Source organism: Oryzias latipes, chromosome 18 (assembly GCF_002234675.1).
Source record: "Oryzias latipes chromosome 18, ASM223467v1".
NCBI classification, from domain to species: Eukaryota; Metazoa; Chordata; class Actinopteri; order Beloniformes; family Adrianichthyidae; genus Oryzias; species Oryzias latipes.
Genome location: NC_019876.2, coordinates 18,009,903 through 18,027,460, shown reverse-complemented (window position 1 = coordinate 18,027,460; position 17,558 = coordinate 18,009,903). Strand labels below are relative to the sequence as shown.

The 17,558-nt window shown below is 43.3% G+C and overlaps 1 protein-coding gene across 3 annotated transcripts; it reads right to left on the bottom strand.

Moving 5' to 3' along the window:
• Positions 1-19: 19 nt before the first annotated feature.
• ajuba (ajuba LIM protein) lies at positions 20-8,220 on the bottom strand. 3 transcript variants are annotated; one of them, XM_023965766.1, is made up of 9 exons: positions 7,568-8,220; positions 5,777-7,312; positions 3,207-3,308; positions 3,019-3,086; positions 2,872-2,934; positions 1,355-1,485; positions 1,211-1,262; positions 661-729; positions 20-507 (listed from the first exon to the last, which is right to left on the bottom strand). In XM_023965766.1, the coding sequence occupies exons 2-9, from the start codon at positions 7,242-7,244 to the stop codon at positions 376-378; spliced, it is 2,085 nt and encodes a 694-aa protein (XP_023821534.1). In that variant the 5' UTR covers positions 7,245-7,312; positions 7,568-8,220; the 3' UTR covers positions 20-375. The 3 variants fall into 3 exon arrangements, with proteins under 3 accessions (XP_023821534.1, XP_023821535.1, NP_001188446.1); XM_023965767.1 differs by having other exon boundaries at positions 7,696-8,220; NM_001201517.1 differs by lacking the exon at positions 7,568-8,220 and having other exon boundaries at positions 376-507; positions 5,777-7,244.
• Positions 8,221-17,558: the final 9,338 nt, after the last annotated feature.

Here is a 17,558-nt window from a genome sequence, read left to right as displayed (position 1 = left end):
ATAACTAAAGGAACGTTTGAGCACAAATAATATTTATTAAAAGACACTGAAATGACAGCATTGTTTACCCCATCTTGAAGCCTGTTAAGAAATCTTACAATAAAGTCCAATTTAAGTGCAAAATGTTTGCTAAAAATATTAATATTTACACAGAACAAAATATCTTTTACAGCAAGCAGTAGCCTTATTGGGGTTAAAAAAGAAGCAGTAGTTTTCCCTTTTTTTTAACTATTGTACAAGTACAGCAGGCAGCATTACTGACAACAAGGGACTGATCCAAAAATGACAGCAGTTTGATTTGGGAAAAATACAACAAAAAATCGACAAAGACTTTAATATATTAGGAGCAGCTTCTTGGAAAGCGGAACAGTTTGATCAGTGTGTGTTGTGTGAAGGAATGTTGTGCGTGGTGCACACTCTGCTCATGTGACAGGAGTGGCAGAGGAGATGAGAGTCCAGAGGGAAGCACTGCGCGCCGGGCTTATCGGAGAGCTGCTTACCACACTCCTGAGGAAAGAAGGGGGGGGGGGGGGAAACAACTGATAAGCAAACGGAGGAAGTGAGGTCGCTTGCTAACACCACCCATCTCCAACTGAAGTCGCAATCTACAAGCTTGTGGTCAAATGGGCGGCTTTGTAGTGTTTGTAGACGATGACTCACCTCGCAGTGGTAGCACTCAAAGTGGTAGTCCTTGTTCATGGAGACGACCCTGAGGATCTCCTCACTGCCCTGAGACACAAAACCGAGTCAGAGGTCAGCCATCTGACTGCACTATTTGCCAATAACCCCCCCCCCCCCCCCCCCCCCCCCCCTTAAATCTATGTGAGGCGACTTGTTGACAGAAGTTTGGAGAACTGCAACCTTTTTGTGTGTGCAAAGAATCAGCTGTTGTAGTTCAATGAATTTAATTCTGTGCAATTAAAAAGATTTGGTTTTTCTTTTCTAGAAATGATCGGCTTTGGTCGACAAATTTAAGAATATGTACATATCATCTGGGTGTACATCAAACTGAAAAACTTTCAGACTAATTTTATAATAACAAAAAGTAGATAACATGAGCTAATAACAGTAGCTTATATTGCTAGTAATAACAAAGAGCTTGTTAAATGCTCTGGTTTAGTTAAAAGATGATATATACAGCTGATCTATCCAAATCAAACACTAAACTTGTTCTCCTTCAAATAAAAAACAAAAACTCAATATTCCTCACCTCAGTAGGTAAGATGGGTTGTAAACAGGCAGCACACTTTGGAGCAAAAGTCCTGCATGGAAACGGGAACACTGTTTGTTGTGGAAACCATCTTTTTCTAAATAGAACTAACGTGCCATCCTGAAACCACACAATAAATCTCACTTGTTGTAGTCCGCAACACAATATATGTTGCTGTGCTGGTCCACTGTGAAAGGCACCCCGTCCAGAGCCTTGGAGCACACCACACAGCGGAAGCAGCCGGGATGGTACGAGTTCCCCAGAGCCTGCAGGATCTGAGAAGAAACACCAGCAATTAAGGTTTTTCCAGCTAAACCAGGAGCTTTAGGAGCCAAAACACTAAATGTGCATGAAGGATGCACACACTAAATAAAGTCTGCAGCTTACTTTTTCTAACAGGAAGGATTTCTAGGAGTCTACTTGTAATACTTCCACAGTCTGTGTTTAAAGCTGTTTATCGACTGATAATTTAACAACCCACTCTGATAAAAAAAAAAAAAATCTTGTTTTTGGTGTTTATAAACACATTCTTGTGCTTTTCTGAGAATTTCTTTATTCAAATCATTGTGAATTAAGAGCAGACGAAAAAAATGTCATTGGAAAAAGCCTGTAGCTCTGACAGAGAAAGTCCTCTGGGGGGGCCACAAGCTGGCTGCTCTGAAAGTCTTTGATTTCCTTGTCTGAGCTGGCATCTGGATCGAAAGTGTACGACTGGACAGCTTCAATATTGCTCGCTGTTTTTATTGTATCTGTAATTTTAGGTTGGGGGTGTGAGGGAAGCTAGTGGGAGAGTGCTCACACAATGGGTGATGGGAAGTGGAGGCGGACTTACTCCGCATCAACAGTCCTGCCCCATAACTCAGAGGTGAATTCCTCTGCAGAAACTATGTCCTAGAAAACGACACAGGTTTTTTGATTTCTGCTAAAAACAGCAAAATCACAATTAAAAGATCACCGGAAATGCTTTTACAAAAAAATCTAAAGATGATCGGAGTGGGACTTTAAGCTACTATGTCTACTTTTTAGCAGCTTCTTTTCTTTTAGTGGAAGTGCTCATCAAAATGTTTCTTTTTTTTTCTTCTGGATTCTCAGAGTTCCTGAAGATAAGCTGTCCTGCTCACAGCTGCCTGCCATGACTGGTAACAATGTGAGAACAATAAAGGTGCGAGCCAGTGAACTGGAACTCTGCAGAACTGTAAAGCTAAGGGGAAGTGTCACATTTTTTGTGAGTTTAACAAATCTGAACAATAATCCACCAGCTGCTAGATTAAATAAAGATACAGAGTTTAACAGCAAACTGTGGATTGATAAACATCTGTCGAATCCGTTTTTTTAGTCCTAAATCCTGTGGATCTGAGATAAACAGACTTCTATTTATATCCTGAGACCAATGTGGTTCATATATGGTAATAATGACTTCTTTATTTATCAAAAAAACCCAAAACAAACACTCCAGGGAAAGCTCCGCCATGGGAAACCGACAAAGGGGCTGAGAGAAGGAATTTCTCCATGTTTGAGAAGGAAAGAGAACGTGGGAAGCAGTTAAGGTGGTGACTGAAAATGACCAAAGACCGGGGATTAGGGCAGGAATGTTGTGCGCCTGCGGTTGCGCCGAATGTGTGTTGCAAAGTGTTTGCACTGCAACCTGACGCAGACCTCACCTGCTCCAGAATGAGGTGGCCACACACAGTACACTTCTCTGCAGCTGCCTGGAACCCTGAAAACTGTAATTAAACAGGGAGAATTACGGAGAGCGGCTGCCAAACGTATACGTCTGTGCCCAAACGCGCCTTGACCTCAGCTCTTACCATGTAATCCTCTTTACAGTACACAGAGCCGTTGACGTTGTAGAAGTCCTTGTTTCTCAGGGTGCGTCCTGCAGGAGGCCAGGAGAGGACGTTTTTGATGGTTACAAAAGGTATTTGGAAAAGGCGGGGCACCATTGGGCAAATACTTTAGAGCATCATCATTGTGTTTAGAGGGAGGGGGTACTGACCACAGGACACGCAGGTGAAGCAGCGGGTGTGATAGAGGTTCTCCTGAGCCTGGCAGGCGTTATCCGCCCCATACACACCTTTCCCACATTTAACACAGGTTCCTGTGGGGAGGAAAGGAAAGAAACAATGGAAACAAACATGCATTTAGCAGAGCCGTCGCTCAGCGTCTCGTCCTGCGCTTTGTTTACGACACATTCCTTAAGGATGTGCCTGAAATCCAACTCCACGCAAAGCGTCAACACTTGTAAATCCTCTCGTTCGCACCACCTAGGGGATTTTCACACAGTCAAAAAGAATCCTGCTACCCCAAGCCCGTCTGTTTGCTCCCCAACCCAGGTGTCTGCGGTTATAAAAGGGGAACTCCAGCGGTTCCGACTGTTGGCAGCCGTTTAAATGCAGCTCAAAGCCGTATTTAGAGCAATGAGGAGATTTGGAATGATAGCAGCGTTTCCTCTCATGAGCCACATTTTTTTTAAGCCGCCTTTCGACGTTTGCGTTTTCCTTCCAGTCAGCAAAGCCAAAAAGGTCCAACTGATTTTCAGGCAACTTGAGTGGAAAAAACTTTCCAGGTCAAAACGGATCAAAGAGTGCTGCTATCGTAAGAATTCTTGGGACGGTTTCCTCCCCTCCTGCTTGGTTCTACAGGCAGCATGTTGAATGTAAAGTAGCAAACTGCAGAGCGTCACACTGTCTGGGATCTATTTAAAGGGTGTAAGTGCTTTTTTTTTTGCCCCCCCCCAACTCTTTAAAATGTGGCCTGGAGACACATAAATCACAAATTCCTACACGATTAGCTTTCTGGGAAACAACTAAAACCTTAAATGCAATCCCTAAAATCCTGACAGATAATAAAAAATATTAATTAATGCCGTGAGCGGCGTTGTACAGCCCGCAGGCACTGCCCTCGCCGCCCCCCTTTTGACCCACCCTCACTGGCTGAGCGGCTGCTTCAGATGCTTCACTCTTCCCCTATGCCACCCTGGTCAGAGCTGCACGTGACAAAGTCATGAAAAAAGAACACTTTTTTTCAATATAGTGGCTTTTCTCTTAGTTTTAATACCATAGTAACCATTATATGTGTTGAATAGGTTTATGTCATTTTTAGAAAAATCTGCAAAAGGAAATTTTTTTAAATTTCCTTGACAATTGAGGTTTTTGTTAACCCCACCCCTATTCCTAATCCAGTAACATTGCTATTATTTCGCTCATCTTGGGCAAACGGTTAATGTATAAAACGTTGACAATATTCTGGTGAAAAATGTGCGAGTCACATTTGCTAGCTCGCCACACAAAGCGCCATTCAAAATCTACACCTTCTAATACTCGAGGAGTAAGGAGGCGATAAATCAAAATCCCCCTGAGGAGTTCACATTTGTAGAAGGTGCTAAAGATGCTGGCCTCTTCCTGAGGTCAAGGGTCAACGAAACTTTAGTTGTGGTTGTAGACTTAAGCTGGTGGCGTGTGTGTGATTTTTATGAAGATCACTTGAACTAAAGTTTTCAATACCCAGAATGGGTAAATCACCAAATTACAAACCGTAGGTCCTGTGGCCAAATTTGAAGTATTTTTTAAGCCCTGTGAGAGATTTTGGCACCTTCCTTTTTTTCAGGTTTTTGCTCGCTGTGGTGTCTTTTTTTTTTTAAATGGGGTTGGCCTTCCTGAGTTTGTGACGAGGATGACATTTTCGCTCAAACGCACAGGAAGGAGGGAGAATTGCAAAAACAATCTGGTCCTTGCAGTTCAAATACAAAATCTCACTGATTGACACCAACTCTTCCAAACTGGTTATGAAATCCCAACAAAACGGCGTATTTTTATTTTCGCTTTTGATAGAGGAATCCTTTTAGCGTCTGCCTTCACGCCTCACAGCTTCCGATTCTCCTCATGACTGAGAGGAGTACAGCATTGGGAGCGTCCCCTCTGGGCACACATACCTGAGCAGGAGAACAGGCTCCAGCACACCGCCCCTGCACACGCCAAGCCAGCCTTTCCACACACACACACACACACAAGCACGCCACCTCAGCGTGGCCTGGAGTCACGCCGACTGTCTCTCCGCCACACAAACACAAACAAAGCCAGAGCCCTAATCTAGTGGGACTCCAGAAGAGTCCAGAGGTGTGTTTATACACATAATTCCTGTTTGACAGCAGGGTTTTAATGACCACATGCATCGGCCGTCTATAGTAAGCTGGCCAGATGTGAGCCTGAAACGCACACACACCTGGAGAGTTGACTAAATGCGCTGACGCAGCATCTCGGTGTCTTCAGCCATCTGCTTGTCTGGATCAGCTTTTTGAAGCCTAAGCGTTTCTTTCTTTCTTTCATTCTGCTTGTTATGGCCTTACATGTCTCTGCAGGTTCCCCGGCATCAGCTATCCATCCATATGCTCTTTCAGCTATTAATCTGTCCATCCAAGCCCTTCATTTAAGGATCAAGCAGTGATCTGACACCAGCCAGTTAGGGAGACAATAATGACAGTTTGACTCTGCACTCCTGCATCAATCCAGAATGAAAACACGGCTACAATTTAGGCTCTGAAAGAAAACCAAAGAACATGAGTCTCACCAAAGAACTCCAGTCGGTTTTCGGCGTTCCCTCCCCCAGCTCCTGGCTCCTCCTGAGGTTTGATCTGACTGCCACATGGAGGGGTTGCTGTCGCTGGAACAGCGGTCCGGTGTTGATCTTTCAGCATCAGGACGTCTGGTATTCCGCCACCTTCCGACGCGGCGTCTCTCAGCAAAAGCCGAGTCAGCTCCTCCTGGTACCTGGTGCCTGGCAGGTCAGAATAGCGGGCCCTCTCTCTCATCACCCCTGCCTCTTTGGCCCTTATGCCAGCCTGCTGATCGTCCCACCACTCGCAACCGCCCTGGTAGCACGCTGCCGCCGGACTCCCCACCGCAGGCGGGTAGGAGTGACGACTGTCGTAAGCGACCGAGCACTGAGTCCAGGCCTCCACGGGGGTTCCTCCAGCCCGGCCGGGGGCTCCGTAACCAGCCGAGGAGCCTCCTGGGAGCATGGAGGGCTGCATTAGAGGGAGGCCTCCGGATGCGGAGTAGCGGGAGTCGTAACCTAAGCTTATGCCACTGGTTCTGTTGCTGCTGCAGCGGCTGCCCATAGGGCTGCCTCCTCCGCCTCCACTGGCTGTGCTGGAGGCGAAGCTGGACCTGGGACTGACCAGAACCGACTCCTGGAGGCTGAATGATGAACATGGACTCAGGGTTTGTCCCGGGGGGTAAAACGTGCTTCCTCCTACAACCCCTCCCATTATATCTGGTACTCGCTGTGGAGGATGAGAGAGGGATGCAGGCCTGTTGCTTTCCCACAATTCACTGCCTGTGCTCATGCGTTTGTAAAACAAGGCCTCCTGAAGCGAGAAGCGCTTGTGCCTCTCATGATCAGAGAGGTAGCTGGGCTCAGCTAGCCCACCTCTGGGGGCTGACCCATACCCCGAGGGGTTCTGGTACAAAGCGGGGACTGAGTGAGGAGGTGGCTGGGAGAGGAGCTGCTGTCGCTTCACCAGTTGCTGGAGCTCCAGGGAGTAACGCCGCTGATTGACGGAGGCCTTGGACCCAAACAGGCCTTGAGGGTCAGCATCAGGCCGGATTTGGTGGTCCATGCCCTCCATGTAACAGGAAGCTCGCTGATGGGAGGCGGGGCGCCTCAGAGGTGCAAGGGTGGTTGGGTGAAGTAGCTGCTCACCATCCGGAGGTACAGTGGAGGAAGGGGGTGGAGTGGTCAGATGCTGCGAGGGACCCATCGCCATCCCTCCTCCGCCTCCCCCACCTCCTCCACTTGCCGGAACGCTCGGATCATTTGTGGTCGCGGGGGCAAGTGGGAACTGGCCGGATCTTGAGGGCGAGGCAGTGGAACTGGGAGCGTTGCCGCCTCCACGTCCTCCGGAGTTAGCAACGTTTGCGTTGCTGTTATTGGAATTGTTGGCAGCGTCGTGCTTCTTTTTCGAACTGTTGAATTTGACACTGCCTGAATCGGTCAGCTTTAACTTCCCTAATAGCTTTGTTATTGGCTTTTCCATGGTGAACCCTTTGGTTATAACCAGGGGAAAAGTCTGGTCTTTCCTGCAGCTTCCTTTGTGCTCAAAAACTGTACAAGTACAAACAGCAGAACAAAGACAGTAAGCTGAAATGTTAAGTCCTAAAGGTAGAAAATGGCTTTAAAAAGTATCACAAAGTGTTGATAAAAACACTTTTCTAGACAGAATAAATATTGAAAAGATAAATAAAAGACGTTTTAAAGTAGGTCCTGTGAGTCATTTATGTGTAAAAACAGACAGATAGGATGGGATGAGCAACTCTCAGAGGAGTTTGAAAATCCTAAAACACATTAAATAGGTCGTACGGGGATTCCTTCATGGACCCTCAGGTGGCTCCTCGTCTGTTTCTTCTTCTTTTTCTTCTTTTATTAGTCTAAATTACTATTTTTTTTTAAAGTTGCTTGACATCCAGGGTGGAGTGGGGGTGTCTCACCGTTTGGGTTTTCTTTTGAAACCACAAAGCGGGGAGGTGAAGCAGGATGCAGACTATCAGCGCTTCATGAGGGTCCAGTGTGAGACGGCACAATAAATCCGCCTGAGCTCACAGACTTGACTCAGCCGACTCCTTCCATTCATCTCGGGACGAAATGAACTTAAATAAATAGGGTTACCGCTTTTAAGAAAGCCCAGGGAAACCACCAACGCCGCGCTGGCCAGACTCCTTCGTCGGTCCGTCCATCCGCTCGAGCTCGACTGCCTTTATCATTCCCGTCTACAAAGCAGGAGTCCTGACCGGCGGAATAGTAGCGGAAAAGTTTGGAAACACAAAAAGGAAGTGAAGGAAACGGCCGCACCGTTACATTTACATCCAAGCAGAGCAGCGCTGAGCTACAAAGAGTCCCACCGGATAATTAAAATCCCTCCCCGTGTGCTCTGCACGGTCGACAACTTTGTTTCTTTCTTTCTTCCCCCTAAATAATGATTTACCTCCCCCTCTTTTCAGCCACGTCAAGCTAGCTACAAGAGAAAATTACACTTCCTGGTGGAGCACTTCAAAATAGTCTGCCTTCAGGCATTGACTGTGTGTCAGAACATTCAACACAGTTTCTTAGAAGGATTATTTGGAGTTTAACTTTATTTAAATTTTATTTAAAAGGTTTTACTCGCCTTTTTTGAGAGCCTTTCTTTGCATTTTGCGACCACAATAGTGCTTTTAAAATTGTTCCATCAAATATGATTTGTTTTTGCTTTTATTTTGACGATAGTATCTCATATCCGGTCGTTCCTAAACACAGGCGAGGAGTTTTTTTTTTGTTATTTCTTTTTTCAGTCTGCAGTGGCTCATTCCCCCCAACAGACCGGAACACCTTTCCAACAACCATGTTTTTTTTTTCTTCTTGTCATTCATGCAAAACTCCCGCAGAAGATGCGATATCGGTCCAAGAAAATCACTTTTTATCCCAGTTCTGAGTGGAATTCTTTTAAAAGATAGTTAAACATAAAATACATTTAGATTTAAAGGTTTTTCTAAAAAATGTATTACCAGAAAAAATGTTATTTATAATTACCTTCGGTTTTAATTGGAAAAGAGGGTTACAAAAGCACCAATTTGACTAAAAAATACGAGATGTTAAAAATTTTAAAAATAATGAAGGCATCAAAAAGGAAAAAAGGCTTTCCAACAATAAAATTTATTCCAATAAACATTGTTACAGCAAAGAAATATCTCACCAAACATAGATTTCCTTTTTTAGTTTTACGCTTACTAGCCTATTACACATTATGATCTCAGTCTTTAACACCCCCCTTCATGCACTTTCTAATAATATGTTATGACGTAAATATGGATATAATTACAGTAAGCAGCCAGTACTGTATGTTTATTACTAAACATGGCTGTCAGTCAGGGACATTTCAGACACTTTTTGTTTATACTTTTGTAAATTGTGTGAAAAGTAACATAAGGAGCAAAATAGAGGGTGGCTTAATCTCATTCCCATAGGGTGTAATATATATATATATATATATATATATATATATATATATATATATATATATATATATATATATATATATATATATATATATATATATATATATAAAAACAGTCTGCATGACTGAGTGCTTGATTTTATACACATGTGGCCAGGCCAAGTGATAAGGACACCTGATTCTGATCATTTGGATGGGTGAGTAAATACTTCTAGTACTTGGTAACAAACAAACTACCCAAAAATGGGGAGTAATGGTTTCAATGTATCGGCTTTGTAGAGATACAAAAAATAAAAATGTTTCTCAGAAATTATCTAGACCTTAAAATGTTATTTTGAAACAAATTATATGAAAATAACTATCCTCTTGTTTACAATCATTTTGGCAGAAAATGGACTGTTTACTATATTGAGATAATGTCAACTTTTAGAATTAAAAATGTATGAAAGTTACTAAATAAAAGTAATAGCATTCACCAACCTGGTTTATAGTCCAGTTAATTATGGTATACAGTCTTAATGTATTCTGTAATACTTACAGTATTACAGAGCTATGTTTGCTCATGTTTTCAATAACTGATCATAATTCATTGCCTGAGTTTTTCTTCCTTTTTTGCATGGCAGATTAGTGCAGATCAACCATAGATGAGTCTGTTAATATTAAAAACAAGATATGCAAGATATGCATAGGTTGGGGGATGATTTTTCTGGGCCCTCAGGGCTCCAAAACAGACTTTTTTGGAGGTTACTGATTGTCAGAGTTGTATGGATAAATGTTTGTTGCCAATCAGCAGTCTTTGATGACGCAGTCATGACATGGCACAAACTTTAATTGTAAAGTGACCACCAAACCAAGCCAACAATTTGAACATTTCTTTGTTTTTCTGACTTTAACCATGCCCACATAGTGATTCATGCTTTCTTTGCAACATTTTCTGTAGTGAAGTTAGTGCCTCAAACCTCTGGTAAAGGAAACATTTCTGCTGACTTACTTCGTGAGGGAAAATCAGATTGCAACACCTTTCAAAATTAAATGTAATGTGATAATGAGGTTAATCATGTTTCTTTCTTCGTAGGTTTATTCAACATCAGGTGCATGTTTTAATAAAGCATTACAATGCTTGACATTGATTTAAAAAATAGTATTTTGCATCAAAGGCATTACTAGATTAGGCTGAATATACTGCTTTCATTGTTAATTTAAAAAAATGTTGTGAAATTTTGTTCTGCTTTAGACCGTACATCACTACTACATTATTACTGAACTTTCTGTTTTGGTCATTCTAAAATAAAATAAAAAAATAAGTAGCCACAAAAAATGTAATGTTCATTTAAAAAAGCAGTTTAGGTAGCGGCTCTATTTTATTGTACCAGCAGCTTGTGGAATGCGCGGAAGGACATGGCAAGGGGTGAGGCAGCTGGTGAATTTTTGCGGCGTGTCTGACTTCTCCAAGGACGATGAGGGTAAACATCCGCCACTATTTCAGGGGCTGACCAGCATAACTTACGAGGGATTCCGGCCGTTTTGTGTCACCTAACGGACGCGTCGTGGCACAACATGCACAGATAAAATACAACCGATTGTGCGCCGGCGTGCTCGGAAATGCTAACAAGCTTTCCGCCGACCCCGCACCCTACTTCCCGACGGAGCCCTTCATGACCCCGCAGTTCCCCGGTGTCCCTGCCTGCTGGAGCTTCTGCAGGCTTTACCGCAGGCTGCGAGTGGAAACATGTCTGTAAAGTTAGCAGGAATTCTTCAGAGATTAGTGTTGAAGGAGCGCGCGCGCTCTAAAACCCGTCCGCTGACGAGTAAAGCCCATCATGCGACGCATCGGTCTACCAAAATTCATTACAAACGAGGTGTACAATTAAACACTTGTTTCACATCCAGGTCCGTTTGGGAACTAACAGGCTAATAATAAGACATGTATGCTGTTTATTTGTCTCCTTGGCTGTTTTTTGCTGTAATATTTTCCTTTAAAAAGAGCGCGTGGTTGCATGGCAGGGAAAAACCAGCTCCATATTTTACCTGTTGAAGTTACAGAGCCAACTTTTTAGCCGTCATTTATGCTATTGTCCACTAGGGGGCGACGTAGGAACATCACGTTTTTTCATGAAGAGAAAAGACACTGTTTAGATGTTGCACCAAATGAAGAAATGCCTAAGATATCGGTATTTTCATCATAAAGGTCGACAGTATATTTGTGCAAATAAAAAAAGCAGATTTTTTCCCATTCTGTTTTTATTTGATGTCAATGCTTCAATTGTGTGTGTGTGTGTGTGTGTGTGTGGGGGGGGGGGGGGGGGGGGGTAGGAGCAACAAACAATGTTTTTTCATAAAAAGAGAGGACAAAGTGTAAAGATGCTGCAACATAGTTAAACACTATTGGAGCTTGTTTTTAGATTTCTATTTAAAGTGTGACAAAAGACTGGGTCTGGACAAGTAACTCAGGCTGTGCTTCACCGTCTACTCCCAGGTGTGATCCCACTATTGAGCGGCACACAGGCTTTGACTTGCTCCGTTTCCGACCTATGCCGATTCACCCCTCCTTAGACGACCTGGTTGTCCCGGGCTCCCCCAGGAAGACCATATCGATACCAAACTGAGTGCGGACACCTGATCAGCATAGTCCACTGCAGCTCAGAGCTCCTGAGCTCCAACCATCCTCCAGCCTAAAAAACTAAAACTACCCGGTTTTCTTTGTAAAAGCTGCTCTCATATGTGACAGCAGCATCTTGGTCAAAGTCAAACAGCTGATTTGTGTGGGAGCTTACTGCCTGGTGTGGTGATGTGCGTATGGCGTCAAATCAGCGCCTAATATATTGCAGATCAAAACAATAAAACCGTGCATAAAACCATAAAACTGCAATTCAAATTGCATAAATTAAGAATCAAAACCCATTATTTGCAACCAAAAGCTCTAACCTAAAGCGCAAATATGTTTCTGAGGTGCCAATTTGTTTTCTGGGCTGAGATTCTAAAACCTTAACACGTAAATTCAGTGACATGTTGGCCAAGGGGAGAGGAGGCGAGGGGAGAGGAGGCGGGCCATCCCCAACATTCAGTAGCTCATCGGCTACCAAATGACTCAGAGTCTGTCACTTACGTGGGGTAGCAAAAGCCAATCTGCTCGTGTGAATGTTGTAGCAGTTTCTTTAGAGAGCTGTCCATGCCCCATATACTGCACAATTCCAGACAGATTTAGGGAGGAATAAAACAGTGAGAGAGGCAAGATCCGCTTTTGAGCAACAAGTCTGTTTATTCCATCATGGACACACAGCCCCTACAACATGGATGTCACTTCGGTTCACAACCCTCTGACTCAAGGTTTCATCCCAAAACTCCCCATTTCCCATTAGCCTTAGGGGCTCAAGGCGGGGCTAACCCCCAGGTCGCTACACTGCCCCCACCTAAGAGGGTTGGTGTCCCCACAACCCTCACATTACTGCAGAACTGAACAACACAACAGCAAAACACATGGACACACTGGCTGAAAACTCCTTTGCACAATCCTGGGTTCCAACCACCACCGTGTACAGTCTTCCTCCCAACTAGCTAGGTAAGCACATCCGTCACTGACAAAGTCCCATGCGAGTATGTGCCCAGCCAGGAGAATCAGTCCCCGCCTCCGTGGAAGCACCACCATCAGGGTACACGTCACCATGGGGGAGCAGACTCTCTCCGAGCGAAGAGCTGCACATCAGCAGCGTAGGCCCCCAGGTATCCCAGGCGCTCGTCGTCGTCACTACGGTGGTGAGACTCCAGCTGCTGTCGGATCCGTTACGTCGAACCCTGCTCCCCAAAGCGAAGCTCTGCTGTCCGCGCTGACAGGTCTCGCAGCTCCGCAGGTGGGAGGTCCAGCAGTTCCAGGAGTGTAGCTCCCTCTAACGCCAGGCCTGGGTGTGTGACAAGTCTCCTTGGGACTGCAGCCCTCATGGCCGGTCGCCAGGTTGACCTGAGCCAGGTGTGGTTCCAGCGGTGTTGAGCCATTACGTCGTGAAAGTTCAGCTGGGCTGCGCACTGTCATCACAGACTGGTCCGGATGGTCTGGCGCTGGCGTCGGGCAGGGCCAGGCTGCAGATGACGGTGGGTGCTCGATCCATCAGGGAGTTGATGTCGCCCTTTCTCCTCCCTTCTCCCAAACTGCCTCCAGGATCTGCTGCTCCGACTCTCGCTCCATGGTTTCACTCTCCATGGTGTAGCTCTCTAATCAGCCGGGTTGGGGATAGGTCATGGTTAAAGATGCACCTTTAGCTGGAAAGATGGCGCTCAGGGAATGAATGCATCAGGTTTCTCTGCAGTGGTAAGGCCTCATCTGCCACCAAAACACAGTGAAAGAGTTCTTTGTTTTTTCTCTGGGGATTGGGGACTCATTGGAGACAGACGATTGAGAGATCCCATGCGAAGCTTCTAACCAAAGGTGGATAAAGCCAGTGTCCCACTGTCACTCGTCCTGCCCCAACATCTATCACAAACAAGCAACCAAAGCACCGTGAGGAACTACAGAAAAAGTTCTTTTTCTTTGGGGGGACTTCAGGACAACATGCTTGCTGTCCACTGCCCCTGAGCAATTAAAAGCCACCAGACAAGAATTAACTAGTCTGGGTCCAGGGTGGGGCACTGGTAACACTTATTGGGAGTAAGTGGTTCTAGTAATGAAAAGGTTTTTGTTTGAATCGCCCTTAGTCTGGCCCGTCTCCCAGGACCAGTTTGAGGTGGAACACCACCCGGCTCCTGGCATCATTCAGGCACGCAAACCCCTCCACCACGATAAGGTGGCGATTCAGGGAGGGGATATTTATCAGTCACTAGCCAATCACTAACACTTACTGTGGGGAAATCGAAGTACTTGGAGAAAACCCACAGGACTGCTGGCTTTAATTTGGTTAAGTATCTATACATTTTGGTGACTGATTTAAAAAAAAAAGGTTAATTTATTATTAGTCGAATTTTAATAGTATAATTAAGCTGTTATTACATAGTTTTTATTATTGTTTTTATTATTTTTTTATTATTATTATTATTATATCATTATTATCATATCATTTAAGATTAAGTAATATAGATTTAAGTAATATATACAATTAATCTTTTATAATGTTTATATATCTAATTTTTATTTTATTTTTATTTACCATAAATATAATTTACAATATTTTTTTTTAAAATCAAAGCTGCCTAAGTTCTGCTTATCAAAGGTCCTAGACCTGCTGGGAACCAGAAACCCTTTTTGAGGGGCACCCTGATAATGTGCAAGTGCAGCTCTATGTCGTTGGAACCTGCTAGTTCTTTCTGTGATTGCAGAAGGTTCCTCCAACCCCGGCTGACTTGGTTGGTTTAGAGCAGGAACCTCTCCTTGAGCAGCCCTGGCTGGAGTCTGAAGAGGGCGCCTCGAAGCAACGTTTTGTGGTTGTTGTGCAGACTTTGAGGCTTTAGCTTTTTGAACTGCATTTTCAGCCAGAAGTGCTTCATGCTCTTTTTTTGCTGCAGCATATTTGACCTCCAGGTGTTTTTCTTCCCAGAATGTCTGAATTTGTTTTTTCCAGATCTTGAGTGAGGTTAAAATTTTGCTTCTTCAATTACTTCAATTGTATTTATTCTGTGGACAGTCCTTGTAATTGTTGTTTCATGATTTCCAGATTTGTGCGATCCTCCAAAAGGGATTTGTTTATATCTTGGACTTTGGCTATGTACTCTATGGTTTCGTTGTATTTTTCTGTCATTGGCCTGAAGTCCTCACATTGCTGTTTACAAAAACAGCTGATTTGTGTGAGAGCTTCCAGCCGGGTGTGGTGGCGCGCACCTGTAATCCAAGTTTCCTGGAGGCTGAGGCTGGAGGATGGTTGGAGTTCAAGAGCTCTGAGCTGCAGTGGACTATGCTGATCAGGTGTCCGCACTCAGTTTGGTATCGATATGGTCTTCCTGGGGGAGCCCGGGACAACCAGGTCGTCTAAGGATGGGTGAATCGGCCCAGGTCGGAAACGGAGCAGGTCAAAGCCCGCATGCCGCTCAATAGTGGGATCGCACCTGAGAGTAGACGCTGGAGCACAGCCTGAGTTTCTCATCCCGACCCAGTCTTTTGTCACACTCTGGACCTTTCATCACAATAATCTGACATTAAATCCAACAGTGCTTAAAATGATACAGCACCTTTACACTTCAGCACTTAGAAATTAATTTCTGAGTTGTGGGCGAGAACTTTGGCATGGAGTAACCTCGCCCCCCTTCCGCTCCATGTTGATGAGAGCTCTCTGTTTACATGCTCTCCCGCTAGCTTACAGCCCCTCACAACGCCTAAGTCACATTACCGGTGCAAAAAAAATTGCAAGGAGCTACCCAGCCGTCCAATTTTGAGACAGATACCAGCTCAGACGAGGAAAACAAAGAAGTCCATGGATTTATTTGTCTGCAACAGAATGGGGCGGAGCAGGGAGTTTGTGGCCGCCCAGTGTATTAACAAGTCTGCTCTTTTTCAAACGCATTTTTTTGTCTGCTTTCTGATTCACAATAATTTGAAAAAAGAAAACACACAAAAATGCCACTTTAAGTTGAATTTTCTTAATGTGTCCCCCATCAGGGGAAAAACGCCACAAGAACATATTAAAAACACAATTTTCACTAGAGTAGGTCTTTCAGCAGAATAGTTAAATCCAGGATTAATGCTTGGATACATATTAATAACAAATCTATAGAATAATAATAGTCACAAATAGTCCATTTTCGTCGCTTGGTGTTCTGGTTAGGCATAATTATTCAGAAAGGTTCTTAGGTTACAGAACCATGTTCATTTGCAATAAATTACTAATACCACCAGTTACATAAATAAAGTAATTTCTACATTCATGAAGAAAATAAGGAAAGACATCAACATTTTTTATTGTAAATTGTCGAAATTATATCAATAAAAATTATGAACAAAACTTATCTTGGTGAGCTTTTGCTTGATTTCACTGCTTCTATTGTCCAGCAGGGGGCAGTGTATAAGCTTAAAGAAATAATGTTTTTGGATGAAAAGAGAAGACAGGAAGTGTAAAGGTGCTGTATCATTTCAAGCACTGTTTGGAGTTCACATCAGATTAATGAGGCAAAAGGTCAGTGTGACAAAAGACTGAGTCTGGATGAGAAACTCAGGCTGTGCTCCAGTGTCTACTCTCAGGTGCGATCCCACTATTGAGCGGCACGCGGGCTTTGACCTGCTCCGTTTCCGACCTGGGCCGATTCACCCATCCTTAGACGACCTGGTTGTCCCGGGCTCCCCCAGGAAGACCATATCGATACCAAACTGAGTGCGGACACCTGATCAGCATAGTCCACTGCAGCTCAGAGCTCCTGAGCTCCAACCATCCTCCAGCCTCAGCCTCCAGGAAACTTGGATTACAGGTGCGCGCCACCACACCCGGCTGGAAGCTCTCACACAAATCAGCTGTTTGACTTTGACCAAGATGTTGCTGTCACACCTGAGAGCAGCTTCTACAAAAAAAAAAAACTGTTAGAATGTTATTTATTTAGAAATACATTTTAAAATCGTTCATGCTGTTTATCCATCCAAAGAACTACTACATGTACATTTTGGTTTTCAAGAAAAAAATTGTTCTTTTGATCATATCAAAATAGAAACACTTGATCTTTTTTTAATGTATATATTTTAATAGTTTTGGGGTGAAAAAAAATTTTTTTGGGGATGTTCCAAGTTTCCTTATTCTATTCTCATTCCGTCCCAAAAATACATTGTATTATTTGGAGTGGTTTCTAGTGATAAATTATTTAATTTGGCATTTAATATTTTTCATTCACAAGAGCAGATTCTTAAAAATCAAACCATTATTTAATACATTTCATAAAGAGATCTGTTTATTTTTTAAACCACTGAAATTTATGAAAAAGAAATATGCAAGAAAACGGTCTGGAGTCCAATTTTTAAAGTTGGATAGGCCTATATTGTGATTTATATAAAAAAATACTCTTCACTATAATATTTTCCTTAAAAGCAAAATATATTTTGTAAATTGAAAAGATTAAAAAATACTATACAATGACTTTTCAACAATACTACATGTTTGACAAAAAACTGAATGAAAGTTTCTGAATTAAACAAAAGTTCGTGAAAACATTTGGTAGTTTTAAGTGAGGATGTTTTATTTAATTAAGTGAATAAATAAATGTATGTGTGGCTTATTGTAAAAGATTTGTTTTGTAGAACTGGATCTGCTGTTTCTGACTTACTTAAAAATATACAATATTGTTGTGATCTTCATAGAAGATTTATTTTTATAACAATGACAATGACTATTTTGTAATATTCATATTTCCTTCAGCATAATCTTTATATTTTAAAATATTAGTTCCATCACAAAGTTCCCAAAA